This window comes from Trichosurus vulpecula, chromosome 9, assembly GCF_011100635.1.
Source record: "Trichosurus vulpecula isolate mTriVul1 chromosome 9, mTriVul1.pri, whole genome shotgun sequence".
NCBI classification, from domain to species: Eukaryota; Metazoa; Chordata; class Mammalia; order Diprotodontia; family Phalangeridae; genus Trichosurus; species Trichosurus vulpecula.
In genome coordinates this window covers 119,729,330-119,747,777 of record NC_050581.1, presented here as the reverse complement: position 1 = coordinate 119,747,777, position 18,448 = coordinate 119,729,330, and the positions used below count along the sequence as shown (strand labels likewise).

Below are 18,448 nucleotides of genomic sequence, written 5' to 3'. Positions count from 1 at the left end.
TGCCTTCTCTTGAGCGTCCAGTTGATGAGATCTGAGTGTAGCCTCCTTTCCCCTAGGTCTGAGTTAGCACCTGCCCTATCCCTATTTCTAGATGAAGCATCTCTGAACTTTTTAGGCCCCAAAGGCACTATCCTGACTGGGTAAAGAAAGAACGTATCATCCTGGGAGGGGGGAAGGGAAGGGAATAAACACTGATAAGGCACTTACTGGGTGCCAGGTGCCTTACAAATATTATCTCATTTGACCCTCACAACAACCCTGTGCGGTTATTCTCCCCATCTTACAGTTGAGGAAACTGAGGCAAATAGTGGTTAAGTGATTTGTCCAGAATCATACAGCCGGAAGTATCTGAGGCTGGATTTGAACTCACATCTTTCTGACTCTACGCCCAGTGCTCCATCTACTGCACCACCTAGCTGCTTGAGCTCTATTCCTAGCTTTGATGCTGGTGTTCCTTTGGACCAAATCGTTCATTTCCCTCCCTGGGCCTCAGTTGCCCCTCTGGGAAGTAGACCCGAGCCCCCCGCTCTAGCATATAAAACTCTGTGGGTCCAGATGCTCACGTCCAACACCTCATCTGTGGGCAAAGCCTCAGCTGAATTTCCTTTCAACCGAAGGATACTAGCACGAGACGAGGGGGTGAGGATGCCAGGGTAGGAGCAAAATGACCATCGTATGAGGAGAGCTGGTCCTGAGAACCTGGGCTCCCCTTTAAGGGCTCCTCTGAGGGAGGTGCATCTCCGGACCTTTCAACACACAGGCTGAACAGCCGAACAGCATCCCCTCCTCTGAAGCACTGGTTTGGTTAGTGGGGGGGCAGACTGGGCAAGTCACTTAACCACTACCTGCCTCAGTTTCCCCAATTGTAATGTGGGGGAGAATAACAGCACCTGCCTGACAGTATCGCTGATCATATTTGCAAAACACCCAGCACAATGACTGATACACAGTAAGTGCTTAATAAATGCTTGTTCCCTTCCCCTTCTCCACCTCTGCTGAAGCCACGGATTTCTGAGCCCACCCTGACTTGTGACCCTGAGACGTAGACAAAAATTCCCATTTTGATAACACTTTGCAATCTACAGAGTGAACTTCCAACAACCAACTTGCAGGGCTGGTAGCGTAAATATGATGACTTTCCCTGCCCCGTCCCCTGTTTTACAGATGAGGAAACCAAGGCCCAGAGGTGCAGGGCTTTGCTCTCAGTTACATGACTTGTCAAGAGTGTTCTGCTTCTAAATCCAGAGCTCCTTCCATTCTCTCTTGGGCCAGCACTGGCTGAGCAGCATTTCACCGTTCAAGCAGCAGCCCAGGGCGCTTAACGCTATGCTAAGCATGGCTGTGAAGGGGCAGGGAGAAGGAGAAGAGTGAGGGGTCTTCCAGCGCTAAGGGCTGGCTACGTAGGCAGAAGGGAAAAGGAAGAGAGGGGGCGGCCGGCCGGCATCCCTCCGATTTATTAATCAGCTGCTGTGTAAAAGTGGGGCCAAGGGGGCTGGGTGGAGGTGTCAGCAGAATAAATCTCTCACCTTTTGGGGCCTGGGCTGGCCATTGAGAAGGCGGGGGAGTTGAGGGGATTTCACAGTCCTAAGCGATTAACTCTTCCTCCTCCCATTTCTCAAACCCACAGCTCAGCAGTTTCCCTGGCTCCTGGCCCCTGCCCCCCACCCACCCCTGCTGAGCCTCACCAGAGGGAAAGAGACTCCACACAAAAGTTATTGAGGCAGAAAAGCTGATTAAAGACAGCTCACTTCCCTGATCTGTTGGCAATGCCAGCTCAAGGGGAGCCTGGAAATGGTCCTGTCCAGAGAGGACTCAGCCTGAGCCCCCCCAGGAATCTCACAGCCTAGGGCTTCAGGGAGGTAAGTCCTGGGGTCCACTGCTCACTGCGCCCAGCCACGTTAGCTGAGGCACACAGGCTTCTCTCTCCATTAGGGGGACCACATCTTTCCCAGCCCTAGGAGTCTCAGGTCCATAGAGACCAAGTGCATCCAATTGTCCCTGGTAAGGAGAAAAATGCCCTGACATCTGTATCTCCAAGGAAGCTTAGAAAGACAACTCCAAAGGACTTATGATGGAGAGAGCTATCTACATCCAGAGAAAGAACTATGGATTCTGAATGCAGATTGAGGCAAACTACCTGTTCCCTTTTTTTTTTTTTTTGGTTTTGTTTCTTCTTTCCCATGATTCATTCCATTGGTCATAATTCTTCTTTGCAACTTGACTATTGTGTAAAGAAGGTTAATGTGAAGGTCTATGTAGAATCTATATTGGACTGCATGCCGTCTTGGGGGGCAGGGGGGAGGCAAGGGGAGGGAAGAAAAGTTGAAACTCAAGAACATGCAAAACTAAGTGTTGTGAACTAAAAATAAAAAATCCAATTTGAAAAAAAAGTCTTTAACAAAGCCAATGGGTGTGAGCGCATACTCACCCCAGTGATTTTCATGGGTCACAATTTCAACCAGGTCCTGATGGGTAGGAATCCAATCCAATCCCACCCCCTAGGAAGGTTTCCCTGATCACTCCAGCTCACCTTTGACCTCCCACTCACGGCCCTTTAAGTATTAATCATATACCAGGGCATTAGCGCAACCATGGAATCATAGAAAGCTCGAGGAGCCTACAGAGAGGAAGACCAGACCCCAGAAGAGAGAAAGTGACCAATCCTAAGTCATACAGGAAGTTAGTGGCAGAGTAAGGACTGGAACAGCCCACCTCACTCCCAGTCCACTTCCTCCTACTGACAGCTACCTGTTGTCATCGGTTCTCTGTGCCCTGGGTTCAGGTTCTGCCTCCCCATCCCAGACTGTGAGCTCTCTGAAGGCCGAGCCTCCACCTGCCCTTCTCTGCTTCCTCAAGTCCCATCCCCATAGAATGGACTGGAGAACAGGGCTGAGCAACTGAGGTCTCTGCTCATGCCCATTGAGTGGTCGATGGGCTCCCTGACTGCTATCCAATACTATCCTCCGGTAAGGACAAATGAGAAACCCCAAAACCACTGGAAGGGGAGGATGGGCGAGGCAAGCCCAGCCACCACCACACTGCTGACCTCCCAAGCCATTAGCCCATTGTGTCCGGGGACCTGGGAGAGGCATTCTTCTCCCTAGCCTGGCTCTCAGGAGGCCCAAACTGACCCCGTCACCTCTTAATCCTCCATGTCCATGGACTGGGGATAGTGTCATGGGAAATCCCAAGCCCCCACTCTGCTGGCAGAGAACCCAAAACGTTGCTTCGCTTTGGTTCCATAACATGATATCCTGCTGCCTCACTTAGTTTGGCTCAAACAAAGATGAGGTTGGGTCTGCCTTGCCAAGGCCTGTACAGACGAAGGGGAAGCCTGGGATTCTATTCTGACCAAAGGGGATTCCTAAAATGGTAAATCCACAGGTATGGATGATTGAGAACCATCTCTTACCTTTGAAGGAGAGCTGGACCCTGGGGGTGGCAAAGAGGTAGTCCTTGGTGAGGGCAGCAGGCCAGGCCCCAGTCAGCAGGGAGGCCCAGAAGAGGAGGACAGTGGCGGGCATGATGGGGTGCATCGGAGGGTGAGGGAGGCAAACGTGGCCCTCGGGATACCTGGAGACAGAATCTGGGTCAGGATGGACAGAAACCTCCACACAAGAGACATATGTGGTTCTACCGCCGCCACCACCACCACTGGCACCAAAAGAACAATCTCACCAAAGGTTTAACGAGGGAGATCCCCGACCAATAGGGTTGTCTTGGTCTATCCCTTCTGGACAAAGAGGCCTTGTTGTCAATATCTCCAACTCTCCACCCCACCCCCCACCTGTTTACCTATCCTAGCCCCAGAAAACCTAGCCCAGGGCTAATGATCTGGGGTCTTAGTCTCCCCAGAAGGCCCCCATTCTCCCTATCTTCTCCACCTCCAAATAAAAGGAGGGTCTGGCCCTTTGTCAAAGAAGCCCAGACCATTCTTATCAGACCAAAGGAATCAGGAGGGTCCCCCTCCCCCACCCTCCGACAAAAGGGGCTGCTCCCCTTCCAGCCAGGAAAGGAAGAGAGATGGGGCCATTCTCGGCCACCTCAGCCAAGCATCTCCTCCCAACTCAAAAAACCTGGATTTGATTATTGAAGGGAGTTGGGGGGGGTGGGATGGAGAGGCGGGAGGAAGGGAGAGAGACAAGGAGTAGGTGGGGGTGGGGGGAGACACAGAGAGAGACAGACTGACAAAGATCCCCAGTGAAATAGAAGAAGGGTTAGAAAGGGGAGCAGAAGAAGCCTCTGACGCAGGAAGAATGTTGAGCCTGTGAATGGGGGTATCGCTTGCTTCTGCAGCAAGAGAAATGCAGATCAGAGGCAAGGGAGAACTTCCTGGCTAGGTCAGACTCTCTGGGCACAATGAGGAGGAAGATGGGCTGAAGGCCGGAGCAGGGGCCAAGGGGTAGGTTTCCACTTCCCACCCAGCACCTGCTCTTTGCCCAGAACCGTCCCAGCCAGTGCCCCAGCACGGCTTCCCCCCCAACTCATCTCCCCCACTCCCCAAACCAGCCCTACTTCGAATCTGTGTTTTTCAAATATTGTCTCCCCAGCAGGCTGGCTGTTTGGGGAACGCCGCCCACACTAGGTGTCCAAGCAGACTGCTTCCTAACCAGACTGTGCCGATTGGCAGAGGCAGTGGTGCCAACTCCCTCCCCCTGTGGGGAGGAGTTACTTGGCATAGAAATCCAACGCCCCCCCCCACACCCCCTAGGACTGGAGCCTGCTCAGTCTTACATTCTCCTGGCAGGACTCCAGGGAATTAGACCCTGACCCTTCGGGTGATTGAGGGAAATACATCAAGAGAATTAAGAGCCAGAAGGGCTCTTCAAGACCACTATCCAAGTCCTTCAGTTCACAGATGAGGAAACTGAGGCCCAGAATTAGGAAGGTACCTGCTCAGGGTCAAACAGGTAAGAAACAGCAGGGATGGGGGATTTGAACCCAGATTCTCTGATTCTACAGAGTCTTCTCTCTCCACCACCTTCACTAGGCCAAGTGTCTTTGCCCAGCTGTTAAATGAATGAGGCATCTGGAAGGCAGGCCTCTGTCTCCACTATCTGTGTCACTATCTTCCTTTAGACTTAAGGGTCACCTACTGAAATGGTGAGTAAAGGGCTGAGGACTAGGAGGGTCTCTGGAACTCAGGGGTGAAGGTGGGGCTTGGGGTTGGGCCCACAGTGGGCAAGCAGGTGGCCATGGCAGTGTTGGTACAGCCTCCAACACCCTAGGTCATATGTTGGTACCAAGCACCCAGTACTGAGTCTGGGCCTTCCTCTTGCCGGGGAATATTAATTCAGGATTAGGCTGCCAAAGCGACCTTGACTGAGACCTTTCCCCTCTTTGGGCCTTAATTACCTTGTCTTGTAAAACAAGGGGGTTAATAATCTGGCTTCTACTCCTCCCCTCCATCCAGCTTTGGTAATGAAGTTTCTGACAAAGTGTGTCATTGAAACACAGCCTTTTAATTAATTAAATTAACGAGATGTGAGGCACTCTACAAATGCCTCCATTCTGGCTAAGAAAACAAACAAGGGGGCTAGACTAACTAATCATTAAGAGCTCTTTATTCCATTCTAAGGGCATTGGCACTGGGGTTTGGAGTCTTGGGATCTGCCACTCGCCAGCTCTGGGTGACCCTGAGCAAAGCCTTGGTTAACTCCTTTGTGAAAAGACAGGTTGGATAAATTGAACTCTTAAGGCTCATCTATTTCAAGCCAGAAGGGGCTTTGTGTTGGACATCCAGGCCAACCCCCTCATTTTACAGATGAGGAAACCAAGGCCCCAAAAGGTAGTGACTCGACTGTAATCACAAGGGTAATGAGCAGCAAAGCTTAGATCTGTTTGTAAGCCTTCAGACCAGCATGATGCTTCAGGCCCTGAACTGTCAAGGCTAGTGATGCTAACCTGGGTTAGTGGGTCTGTCCTTGTGGCAGAGGGGAGGAAAGAAGGAACAAGAGGAGCCCTGGACCATGGACCTGCCTTTTAGACATGGAAGACTCAGAACATTATAGTTGGAAGAAAACTATGAAGCTTTAGCCCTTGGTTTTACAGGTGGAGAAACTGAGGCCTGAGACAGGACAGGATCAGCTTAAATTGAAGGCATTGAGTTAGTGGCAGAGTTGGGAATCCTCAAACTCCATTAAAAAAATACTCAAAAGCCCCTGGCTTACCAAAGTCCCTCTTTCCTCTGCCGCTAACAATATCTTCAGGGAAACAGTATCAGGTGCCTCAAGCCCTTTCCAGAGCTAGGCAGAGGAGAGGGAGAGAAACATGGTCCACCAGGAATCGAGAAGACAAATGTCAGATTGGAAGTGAGGCGGGTCACTGGCTCTCTGACTGGCCACAGAGCCATCCTGTACCTCAGTTTCCATGACTGTAAGCTGCCTCTTAGCAGGGGAGGGAAAGGGTTAAGGTATATAGAGATTCTTGGAAAGATCAGAGCAGAGGAGAGGAAGGAAGGCCTGGGAAGTGAAGGGTACTACCGCCCTCCTGAACTACCCCTACCCCACCCCACCCCTCAATCCACATATTCCTAAGTAGCTCTGTCCCTTTAAGTAGGGTGGAGGGAGGTGGGAAGGGGCCACCCGTTCCAGAGCAGGGATTCTGTGTGTTTCTTTAACCTGTCAAATTGAGACAAGTTGATGAAGCTGCATTTTATCCTGGGGCTGAAGCCAGGGGCCCTCAGCAATCCTGACAGGGACACCCCTACTCCCCCACCCACTGCACTGAACAGCCTGCCTGCCCAGCCCCCACCAGCCTGGGTGGAGGTGGGGGGGGGGGGGAGAGAGAGAGAGAGAGAGAGAGAGAGAGAGAGAGAGAGAGAGAGAGAGAGAGAGAGGAGTAGGGAAAGAGGAAGAAGAAGGAGGCATTGTCTGTTGTCCCTCTTTCTTGCTTTCCGCCTGTCTCCTACCTCCATTCCCACCCCCTTGGACCAGACCAGGCCCAGACCCATGCCTGCCCCTGCTCCAAGGCTCCCCACGTTTCCTTCTGAGCCCATCAGGTTTCCCCCAAACCAATCCAGTCGGGTGAGCTGGGGCCAAGGATGCTCCCTCTGCTCCTGCCGCCACCGCCTGGGAGCCCGCCTGAGCCCGCTAGCTAGCGAGAGCGGGTGAGGGAAGGAGGGAGGGGAGGGAAGGGAAAGAGACAGCAAACAAAGAAAAAGAGAACTGAAGAGCTGGGGGAGAGGGGGCAGAGGGGAAAGGGGGGCTAGGCCCAGGAGAAGGAGGCGGAATCTAGCCAGGCATACATAGAGGCCAAGGACGGGACTCAACAGGACAGGCTGGCCCAGCCGGTTCCTGGAGCAGCCACTACTGCCCCCGCCTTCTCAGGTGTGTGTTGGGGTGGGGGGGGCAAGGTTAATGGAAGGAAAGGCCCAGCTTAACCAGGGTACTGCCAACCCAAGAAATGCCCTGTCCAGCTTGAGAAGGTTCTTTAAGCAGACAGACTGGCATAAACTCAGAAAATCATGAACTAGATGCTGGCCTGTCCTTTCACCCCACCCCACCATACCTCACCGATGCTAACCCAGTGTTGCTGAACTGGAAGCCTAAGACTGAACCTCTAGAGAAGTTATTTGGCCAGGACAGAGGGTGGGAGAAAAAGACAAAATCCAAGCATCTCTAACCCGAACCCCCTCCCCCACCACCAGTACCAAGTATGTCAATGGGGACCCAGGAATCAATCCTGACTTCTCCAAAAAGGCACTGCCCAGCTACCCAGGGAATTCTCCCCCCTTTCTCACTCCCCATCTCCCATTCTTCTCCCAATTCTTCAAGTACCCTGCACCCCAACCCTGCCCACTCCTACCTTCAGAATCTGCAGCCTAGACTTCATACCTGAAATCCCAACTCTTTCCACCCACCCACCCCATACAGGGCAGGGTCTCCTGAAGCCTGGGCAGGCCCCCTCCTGCAGCTCCACTTCAGCCTGACACAGGCCCTGCCCAGCCTCCCCCAGCCCTAGGGACACATTCCTACATCTGCAAAGGAATTGTAGCCTGTGAAGTACTGGGGAAGAGACAATCTCCTGCGCCTTCCCTGGTCTCCATCTCTCCATGGAACATTCCTTCCCAGCAGTGGGAATGGAACCTCAGAATTGCCTTCAGTTTCCTTCTGTGTTCCCCCAAACTGATGGCAACATTCCCAGGTTAAATGGCTGGAGGTTAGAAACCCTACCCCCCCCATTTCTGTCACAGGGCAGGGTCTCCCACCAACCCAGGCTCTTCCTCATTAACCCCTTCCTCAAACCCCAGAAACTGACAAGAAAGCTGGGTCTCTCCATCTGCTCAGTGAGACACTCCCACCCTGTTTAAGACTCAATTTTCCCATCTGTAACATGGGAAGAAATAACCACTATTTCTTTAGGCAAGCTTTTCCTCTGAATGTGCCAGAGGGTGATTTCTATACTTATAGCTAACTGCCATTATTGAAGGCTTAGCATCTTTCCCAAGTCCTCCCCCCCCCAAAAAAAAACCCCACACAACTAAACCCTCCTGTCTAGTCTGCCCTGGCCCCACCCAGAAAAAAAAATCAGCATGGCACAGCAGAAAAGAGTTAGTTTTGGAATCAGACGATGTGGGTTCATATGCCTGCTCAACTATTTCCTACGTATTCATAGGAAATCGATTTATCTTTTTTTTTTAACCTCAGTTTCCTAAATCTATAAAATGGGGGCTTTGGCCTAGATGAGCTCAAGGTCCCTTTCAGCTCTCAATTCTAGGAGGGAGCAGCTGCTCAGACAACCCTCACATTTCAGAGTTGGAAAGGACCTCGGAGATCAGCTAATTCTACTCACTTTCATTCCTGCCCCCTCTACCAGGCCCAAGGACATCTCTGGCCCTTCCAAGTTTCTGGGGTCTTTCAGAGATGGGTCTGGAGGTCCAGCACTCCTGAGCTCCTTCAGTTTTACCCACCCTCCCTCTGGCAACCATTTCTCCCTCTGCATGTGGGCATGATGTAGATAGGCAGGATGGAGATGGAGTTATGAAGGAGTTAATTGGCCAGCAGTGCAGCTATTTGAAGAATTAAGTGTTATTTACCCAGCCGGCCTGCTCCTTCTCTAGCCCTCCCCCATTCTTCCCTCTCCCTGACTGATAGGACTCGGGTCTGTTGGGTTGTCTGCTCTCTGCTCCTTCACTACATCTTCCCATCTTCCTTAATCAGACTGTGGACCGTGACTTTTGAGTCCTAGCCACAATATTTTCCTCTTCCCATTTCACAGACAGAGCCTCGAGCTGATGTAACAAACGACTCCTGGGTCCTCTTCCCAGAGATTCTGCCACAACCCCACTCCTTATTCAGCCTCTTCCCTGAAGGTCTGGATTGTGAGAGTCCCACTTCTTCCATGTCTGAATTCCTTCCCTCTCCCATTGATACAAATAGCCTTGGTCTCCCCAGCCCTGGGGTCTCCCACTAATTACACAGTCACAGAAACAACAAACAGGCAGATGTGGGAGCAAAATTGGCAGAGATGTTCAGGAAGTCTGTTGGGGGTAGAGTAGAGAAGGGATTCTCCCATCATTCCCGCTCCCCCCAATCTACACACACCCTCATAGTGCCTAACACCCCCTTCTTTCTAAATTAAGTCGGGGGTGTGTGTGAGAGAGGAAATAGAGACAAGGTGTGTTAGACCTTGCCCCCCCCCCCCACTACCACCTTTTCCTGATGCTCAAACCAGGTCTCTTCTCCTTCTCCAGTCAGGCCGAGAAAGGAGAAAGGGATTGGATTGCCAGGGAGGTCCCAAGGAACGCTGAGCCAAAAGCCTTAGTCTAGTAAGTTTCACACAGTGTCCCTCTTCTTCCATTGTCATCAATTTCCCCAACACTTTTTTTCTGCCCAGATCTCTCCCACCCACCTCCCTTTCCCACTATCTAGTAAAACCCTAGTAAGTTTCACCCAATGTCCCCCTCCTTCCACAGTCACCAATTTCCCTGACATTTTTTCGGCCCAGATCTCTCCTACCATCCCCTTTCACCCTACCACCACATTTCACAGAAGAGGAAACTGAGGCACATAAGTTGATAAGCTCCCCTGGAAGCTACTGAGGGGTGGGGGTGGGGAGATTTTACCTATGGGGAAGTGGGGATCTGCACTGGGGAAAATATTCCGCCCCTTGGGACTCCCTTCTCCCCAAGCACTGGGCCAGCCCGGGTGGGGGAGGGGCTGTTAGGGTCCACTGCCCCCAAGATCCAGCTTAGAAAAGTTGCTGCCTCCGCTCTCAATCACGCAGAAACTGAGATGCTTCTGCACTCCCACCCCCACCACCAAAGCCCATGTTTGAGGCCCTAAAGGAGTTAACGAAGCTCTACACTGGTTTAAATGGGGGGAGATCATGTCACGCCCCCCTCTAAGGGGCCCACCTGGTCTAGCCTTTCTCAATTCACCGAGTATTGGGCGCGCGGGTCTGTCCCAGTCAGTTCTGTCTGAACCCCGTACTCTCGTCTTACTCCTACCCCCCAAGGCAGGAGTCCTGGCCCAGTACTTTCCCCGAAGCAAACCCAGTGGAGGGTTGGGGGGCAGACTCAGACTTCGGCGGAGTTGGAGCGGGGAGGGGGCGCTATTAGCGGCCCCCAGTCCTGCCCACTTGGGGCGCCTGCAAGAGCCTCCCCCGTTTCTGGCCCCACTCACCTTTCCCGAGGCGCAGGCGGCGGCGACGGCGGCGGCTCCCGGGCTCGATGTCCGGCCCTCTCAGCCCAGCCAGGGCTCCCCACCAGGCGCCCCCCCCCAGCCGAGCCCCCCGCCCTCCCCCCAGTAAGGCCCCGCCCCGCACCTAGCGGGCCCCCCGGGCCATGCCCGCTAGGCGCCCAAGTGCTCCGGCCCGCTCCGCTCCGGGCTGGCTTCAGTGGCTGCCCCAAGAATCCATGCGGGGCGCGGGGCACGGGCTAGGGGCGCGGGGCAGAGTCAGGGACAGCGGCACGAGGCGGGCCAGCCACGGGCGCCGCCTCCCCCGGGACGGGCTGACTGCGCCCCCTGGACCGCGCGCCTGGGGCGCATTCCACCTGGGCGCGGGCGGGCGGGAGGCTGGAGCCCCAGGCGGGGCGCTGGCGGGCCACCGGGGCTAGGACTGGGGCCGGAGCTGGGGCTGAAGTCGGAATCGGAGACGGGGCCGGGCCGGGAATGGGCCGGGGCTAGGGCTGGGGCCGGCCGCGGCGCTCTCCTGCCTGGCTGCCTGGCTGCCTGGCTGCCTGGCGAAAAGCGAGCGCACTGAGCCCGGCTCTCGGCGCGCAGGCAATTGGCCTCTCAATGCGGGAATTTGCATAGCCCGGCCCAGCCCGGCCCCACCTCCCGGGGCGGGGAGCCACCCGGCCCGGCCCGGCCCCGGCCCCGCGCTCCCCGCCCCCTCTTCCACCGCCCTCTCCACCTGTCCGGCCCGGCCCCGCGCCCCGCGCACCCACCGCCGAGCTGCTCTGGGGGCCGTCGCCACAAAGGCGCCGGGTGAGGGAGGGGCGGAGTCGTGCCCTCCCCCGGGTCTGCATCGGGGGAGGGGAGCCCAGGCCTTTTTTTTTTTTTAATTAAACACACATACACACCTCTGCTTTTCGAATATATTTTAAACCATGAGAGCCCTCCACCCACCACCCCCGAGCTAGGGGCCCGGGCCCGGCCCCAGCCCCGAAGCAGGGTGGCTCCCCCTCCTTCCCCCTATCCCAGCCGAGCCCCCCAGCCCGGCGACCGCTTTTGTTCGGCGATAATCAGCCCTTAATCTCTCCCTTCGGCTTTGTCTCCCTTATTTATATACTTGAGTCTAGTGTTTATCCAGGGTCTAAACTCCCCCGGGGAGGGTACAGGAGGGAGGAGGGGGAGGAGCAGCGGGCTGCCAGGGGAGGAGAAGAGGTGAAAAGCTGAGGGCTAGGTGTGAGAGAAGGGGGGAAAGGCGAGAAGGGGAGGAGGGAAGAAGGGAGGAGGTGAGCTGGAGGCGGAGGGGGGGAAGGGGAGAGAGGGAGAGAAAGGAATATTGGAAGCAGAAAGAACGGGGGTTGTGGGGGGGGGGGAAGAGAAGAGAAGGAGATGAGGGACAGAAGATGGGCAAAGAGAAGGAAGGAGAAGGAACGAGGAGCTCTGTCTCTACCCCCTTGTCCCCCACCCACCTTTCCAGGAAGGAAGAATTGACTGTACCCTTAAAAAAAGTAGCCTCCTTTTCCCTAGCTTATCCCCTCAACCCTAGTGGTTAGCGACCGGGAAGGGCAGGATTGGAAGGCAAAGGACTTTGAACCAACCACCTCCGATGCCCCGAGGGGCTAAAGGATCGGAGTGGGGGGGGGGGTAATCCCTTGGGCTTTGGCCTCGTCCTGAGGCAGCCGGATCCAGCCTGAGGGCTCCGGTATTCAGTAGATGGCAGTGTTCGCCCTGCTTCCTGGCAGGGCGCGGGGAGGGGGGGGGGGGAAGGGGGGGCGGCAATCCAGGCCAGAGGGGAGTCAGGGTCTGGACTGCTCCTGGGGAGGGAGCAGCAGGAGGCTCCCCTGTGGCTGAGCCTAGGGCCCAACCCAAAGAGATTTCTAAGCCCCCTTTGGTGAGAAATCCTTCCCTTCTCTCTTCGTTCCCCTGAACCCCTATATTTAAAAGGCTTTGAGCTCGGGGTTCAGGTCCTAGTTTTGGCCGCCTTGAGAATTTTTTGTTCCTGGGAATCTCAGTTAGCCCATCTGTTAAATAGGACCATAATCCTTGGCTAGTTTCTCCTGGGCAGCCCATGAGGAAAGGGAAAAGGGTTCTGAAGTAGAGTGAGATCAAGTGTCTGGTCTCCTCTAGGGAGAGAAGGAAAGTGAGAGCGCCAGGATTGGCAAGACACGGTGTTATTATAACCCCAAACCAGGCGGGACCAGGCAGGACTCTGGCCCCTCCTGTTCAGAGCACAATGGCCCAGCCCCCATCCCTCTTCAGCCCCAACTTCTTGACTCCAACCCCCAAAACCCACCAAGGGGAAACTGGTTTCCCGTACAACTTCTTCAAGGGAGGAGAAGGGGAGGCTGCAGGTTTTGTTGGTACTGGGCAGCCCCAGAGCGTAGCAGAATCACCCTGCCCCACTTCGTATTCATTTCATGCATTAGAGGACTAGCCCCTCCCGTTGGAGGGCTTGCTGAACCCTTTTCAGGGCTGCTCCTCCATCCTCGGTATCCATCTGTCACCACACTCTCACCTGTGCCTCCAAGAAGCTATAGCATGGGCAGCAGCCACAGCCCGGTAAACTGTTTCAGCAGACAGTCTAAACCAGGCTGGGGGTAACCAACGGGACTCAACCCCTTTGGTTAGTACCCTGACCATGTGAAGACTTCCCCTGATGGAACAGGAGGATGAGAACAATTCGTTCCAAGGGCCATGAAGGCAGCTGAAGCAGGTGCTTTAGAGCTTAGTCAGACATCAAAGATGCCCAGGTCATCCACTGCACCCCCAACATCCAGGGTCATCTTGACTTTGTCCTGCCAGTGGACTTAGAGGACTCTGGAAAGAGACAGTGAGGCTGACAACTTTGTGGGAATTCTGCCTCACTTAAATCCAACTCACTTGAAAGTCAAGACATTGGTTCTCTTTGAAAATGAAGGACAAACAACAACAGCAGAGCGTGAGGAGCAATGTTCCACCTCCCGCTGGTCCAGCTAGCCCTGAGGCTAGTGTCCATGACCTAAGGGCTCATCGATTCCTGATCCCAGAAGCCAGAGGTAAAGACTGCCATCTCAGTGATTGGCTCAGAGCTCCAAAGATCAGCCCTAACCAAGTTTGTCCACCCATGCACACATGCCCAGTCTATGACTGAGATCATGTTTTGAGATCAACCCTGGAAGAGGAAGCAATCACCTGGACTCTTGGTAACTTAGTTTGGGGATGGGCTAAGGGGTGGGGTGAGGAAGAGCACAGAAGGAATATTGAATACCAGCCAATCAGAGGGGCAGAGTGACTGGTCCTTTGCTCTGGGTCTGGTCCCCTAGTAATCCAATCTCATACAAATGCCTTCTGCTCCCCTGTGTCAACCTCAAGGTCACGTGGCACTGGGGTACCTCTGCCCATAGGAACCTAGCAGTGGAGGAGGGGACTAGTCATCCATCATGCTTAGGCACAAGGTACTCAGGGGATATCCCCCTCTGGGAACCCTCTCCAGCCTAAGGCCCTTTAAATGGCAGAAAGAAAACTCTTTGGCACATTATCCCCTGGCATGACAATTTTTGCCAAGGGGGAGGTCACCACCACCATCTGCATCATTACTCCCCTTGGCCTTCGTCATCACTAGTCTCATCGTTGCCATCACTCTCCGTGCATCATTTCTCCCATTTACGATATGGAGTCATAGCAACACCCATCTCATCTTTTCACTGAGGGAGGATGTAAGGTCTCAGGAAACCCCTAAGGGAAGCCAAGGGATCAGTGTGACCTAGATGTTTAAGACTCAAATAGATCTGTGATCTCATCAATATGGAAGCTCCTGGCAGTGCCAGGGATACAGATCATAGCCTTCCCTGCTCAACCTATAAGCACTCCAGCAGTTACGGATTAATCTTCTTCCTCCACAACTATCCCATCAGTTCCCTACTCTCTACCACCCTTCATCAGGTCCTTATCAGCTCTAACCTAGACTATTACAGCAGCCTCCTAATTGGGCTTCTTCCTTCCAACCTCTTCACTTTCCAGTCCATCCTCCACTCAGCTAACAAAATCATCTGTGAGTAGCCATGTCACTTCCCTGCTCAAGAAACTTCCATGGCTCCCTATTGCTTCTAGAAAAAATGCAAACTCCATTGTGGAGCATTTAAAACCTTTAATTTCTTCTGCCTACATTTCCAGACTTATTCCATATCACTCCCCCTCGTTGTTGTTTAGTTGTTTCCAACTCTTCCTGACCCCATTGGGGTTTTCTTGGTGGAGATACTGGAGTGGTTTGCTATTTTCTTCTCCAGCTCATTTTACAGATGAGGAAACTGAGGCAAACAGGGTTAAGAGACTTGCCGAGGGTCACATAGCTTGTGAGTGCCTGTTTATACATTTGTTGTATCTCCTATTAGAATATTATCTCTTTGAGGGCAGGAGGTATTTTTGCTTTTGCTGGGCATAGTGTTCAGGCTGATTCAGCCCCACCAAATTCAGCAGACAGTAGTCAGCCCTCCCAATAGGCATGATTGTCTTAGATCTGAGACCCCTTCCTGGGCTAGCTGGAAGCTTGGGACAGCACAGGGATTAAGGACCCCAGTCTCCAGTCTCAGTGAGATTGTCAGGGCCTGTTTCCCTGCTCTGTGGGGCTGAAAGGATAGCACAGCTGTAGTGAAGGCTAGACCACCCCCAACCCCCATCCCCAGCCTGGCTCTGGGGATTCCCATTGATTTTTTTTTCATGTCTTCAGATGTGTAAATGATGGTGGAATGGACAGCCTCCTTCCCTCTGGTCCTACCTCTCCCTCCCTGCCCCCTCTCTTTCTGGCCTTCAAGCCTCTCTTTTTTTTTCCGGCAGCTGTGAAGTTCAGAGTCATGGAAATGCTACAGGGACCCCAAGGCCTGACTAGGAAACCATCCCCCTACTGCTTCAGGGTCCTTCAAAGTCCTGAGGAGGGGGCTGGAGAAAAGGGGTCACACCAGAGCTTCTGCCCCTGATTGCTCCTCCTGCTCTCCCCTCCAGGCACACCAGGGGAGGGGAGATCTGTATTCCCCATCTGAGTGAGTGGCAGCTTCTCCAACAGGCAGGGCCAGAGACATACTCCCCGGTGACTACTAGCCCATCTCTGGCTTAGGGTGTCTCAGCCCCCCACCCGTTGCTCTCTTGCCACACAATGAGTCCCCCCTCACCCCGCCATGAGGCTCATAAAGGGTGAAAATCCAGGTGCCTGGGATGACCAGGCTGAAGTCCAGTTCCATTATCCCTGGTCCAGCATTCATCTGCTGAAGGTGAAAAATCGTCCAGTATCTCTCAGCCAGCCTCCCAACTCCGCCCTCTCCCTGGTGTTCGTAGACGCAGGCAATGAGAAAGGGTTCAGCTGAAAACTCCTTTGAAACGTCCACCAAGCACACAGTGGGGCTGGGTTTCTCGGTCTCTTCCTCTGTGCTGTTATTACAGCTGGGGAGGAAATGACAGAGCCCCCATCTTTCTCTCTCTCTCTCTCTCTTTTTTAATAACGTGTGAACTTAGTCTTCAGACCGGCCTTGCTGACCTGCTGCTCCCAACAGAGACAGGAGAGAGAACAGAATTGCTGCACTAGACTCCTGAATTCAGAGGGGAAGGATGAGGAGGGTACCTGCTCTGTGTCTGTCTACAAATTCCTGAGTCTCTTCTCCAAAATAGGAGAGGATCCAAGGGAGAAATTGCAAAAGGGCAGGGTTAAATGAATAGTCAAAGACTGGAATAAAAGAAGAAAGTGTTGGACAGCCCCTCTCAACACTAGCTTATTTATAGAGAGAAGTTGCTTTACCATGGTAGGTACTATATTGAACCCCATTTTAGAACTGAATAAACTGAGGTTTAGAGAGTTTAAATGACTCATGCAAGTTTATATCAGTGAGTATTAAAGATAAGATTCCAAACCAGGGTGACTTTTTTTTTGAGGCAATTGGGGTTAAGTGACTTGCCCAGGGTCACACAGCTAATAAGTGTCTGAGGTCACATTTGAATGCAGGTCTTCCTAACTCCAAGACTGGTGTTCTATCCATTTAGTGGCCCCCACAACCAGGGTGTTCTTGACTCCCTGGCTGATAGAAGAAAGCTCAGAAGCCAACTCACACATAAAGAAAGGCCCACTGCAGTATACCTGCTTAAAGACCTCCGAGGAGGGGAAACTTCCCAACATAAGACATTAATTGTTAAGACATTTTTCCTGAGCCTTTTGTAAATTCTGATTGCTCCTGGTTCTACCCTCTGCTGGTCCCTCCTTCCAGCCTTTCAAATACTGGAAGGCAGTTAGTTCCCCCTTGAGTCTTCCCTTCCCCAGGCTGAACAGTCATAGTTCCTTCAATTGGTCCTCCCATGGAATCAAGGACCTTCACCATGCTGGTTGCCCTCCTTCGGAAGCTCCCCAGCGTCTTAGCATCCTTCCTAAGCTGAAACACCCAGAATTGAATACAATTCTCCAAACAAGATCTATCTACCATACCATGATCCTTTTTTTTCCTTAGAGACTTGAAGGAGAAGAAGAGAGAGGGCCACACATCCAGAAGAGATGAGTGTGCCAGGATCATTCTTTCCTAATGCCCCAAACTCTAGGTATTTCCTCCATTCCTAACTCAGGATTTGAGGTAAGTAATGGAAAGAGTCTTACCCTGGGAGTTTCATCACTGCCCTTAGCTGGCTTAATTTCAATTTCATGTGCAAAATGGAGGGTTGGACTAGGTGATCTCTAAAGTTCCTTCCAGCTCCGATACTCTGTGATCGTTCTATATGGAAATGTTCTTGGCGAGCCTTCACCCTTCCCTCCCCCTGTCCTCACGCTCAGGGTGCTGAGTGTGATGTCCCAGGGAGTGGAGATGGGCGCCACCTGGCCATCTTCCCGGGCTTTGTTCTTCTGGGTCACGTCTCCAGGAAGTGTGTTTGTGGGATGGTCTGTTAGGGGCTGCCCCTGCTCCAGACACATCAACAGGGTGAACTTCTTCATAAGCGTGTGAGTGGAGCCAGAGAGAGACAGAAGGTCAGAAAGGCTCTGGAGCTCTGAGCTTCCCCCAGGATTATAGGATCACAGGATTTGGCACCGGACAGAACCATAGAGATGCTGTCATCTCACTCCTTCACTTTACATATGTGGCCAAGGGAACTTTAAGAGATTCCTTCAAGGTCATTCTGGAAAAGAAGTAGCAGGCCTGACATTTAAATGGAGTTCTCTGGCTCTAAATCCAGTGCTCCTACCACTTCACCATAGTGGAGATGAGAGAGAAATGGAGGGGAAGGAATCCTGGCTCTGGGAAGGCTAGGAAAAGCAAAGGAGGTTGGCCAGTCCCTCTCTCCACAACTCGGGGGGAAGAGAGATCCCACTTCACTAGGTGGGCTAAGAAGGCTCCCCAGAGAAGAAGGGATTCAAAGGGCCACTCTGGTTTAAATAGAAAAGGGGTGAAGGTGTTCTAGGCAAGGGAGACAGCATGAGGAAAGGAAGGGATGCTGGAATGAGCTTTGCCAGAATATTTGAGACAAAATAAAAAGACCAGCCTGGCTGAGGGATTGTGATGCCTGGCAGTAGAACACGATGTGGGACCTAGGTAGTCTAGACACATTGTCAAGGGCCTTGAATACCAGACTAAGGAGATGGGACTTCTTGCCTCCAGGCCTGGGGGCACTTGAAACTGCTTTCAAGCAATTCCAGGAGGAATTAAGAAATACCCAACTTTAGAGCATTCCCCAATCATCATCTCCCATCTCTCCCTTCCCCAACATGCATTACCTTGGACAGAGGAAGTAGGCAGGCCAACATGTCCAGGCTCTGAAGAGGAAGAAGTGAAGGATACCCCCCACCCCCACCTTTTGCCTCTACTTTGCCTCCACTTACAGGTAGGGGC

The 18,448-nt window shown here is 53.0% G+C and overlaps 1 protein-coding gene across 3 annotated transcripts in view; it reads right to left on the bottom strand.

The window, feature by feature from the left end:
• SEMA3F (semaphorin 3F) overlaps positions 1-17,311 on the bottom strand; it is a 67,640-nt gene extending 50,329 nt beyond the window's left edge. For 2 of the 3 annotated variants that reach the window (XM_036739334.1, XM_036739336.1), the window contains exons 1-2: positions 17,224-17,311; positions 3,413-3,573 (exon numbers count right to left, since the gene is read on the bottom strand). In XM_036739334.1, the coding sequence (XP_036595229.1) occupies positions 3,413-3,573; positions 17,224-17,270 (208 nt within the window). In that variant the 5' untranslated portion in view covers positions 17,271-17,311. Of the gene's footprint in view, positions 1-3,412; positions 3,574-10,625; positions 10,689-17,223 lie in introns of those variants that run through there. The other variant, XM_036739335.1, reaches the window with a different exon arrangement.
• Between the last annotated feature and the right edge of the window lie 1,137 nt (positions 17,312-18,448).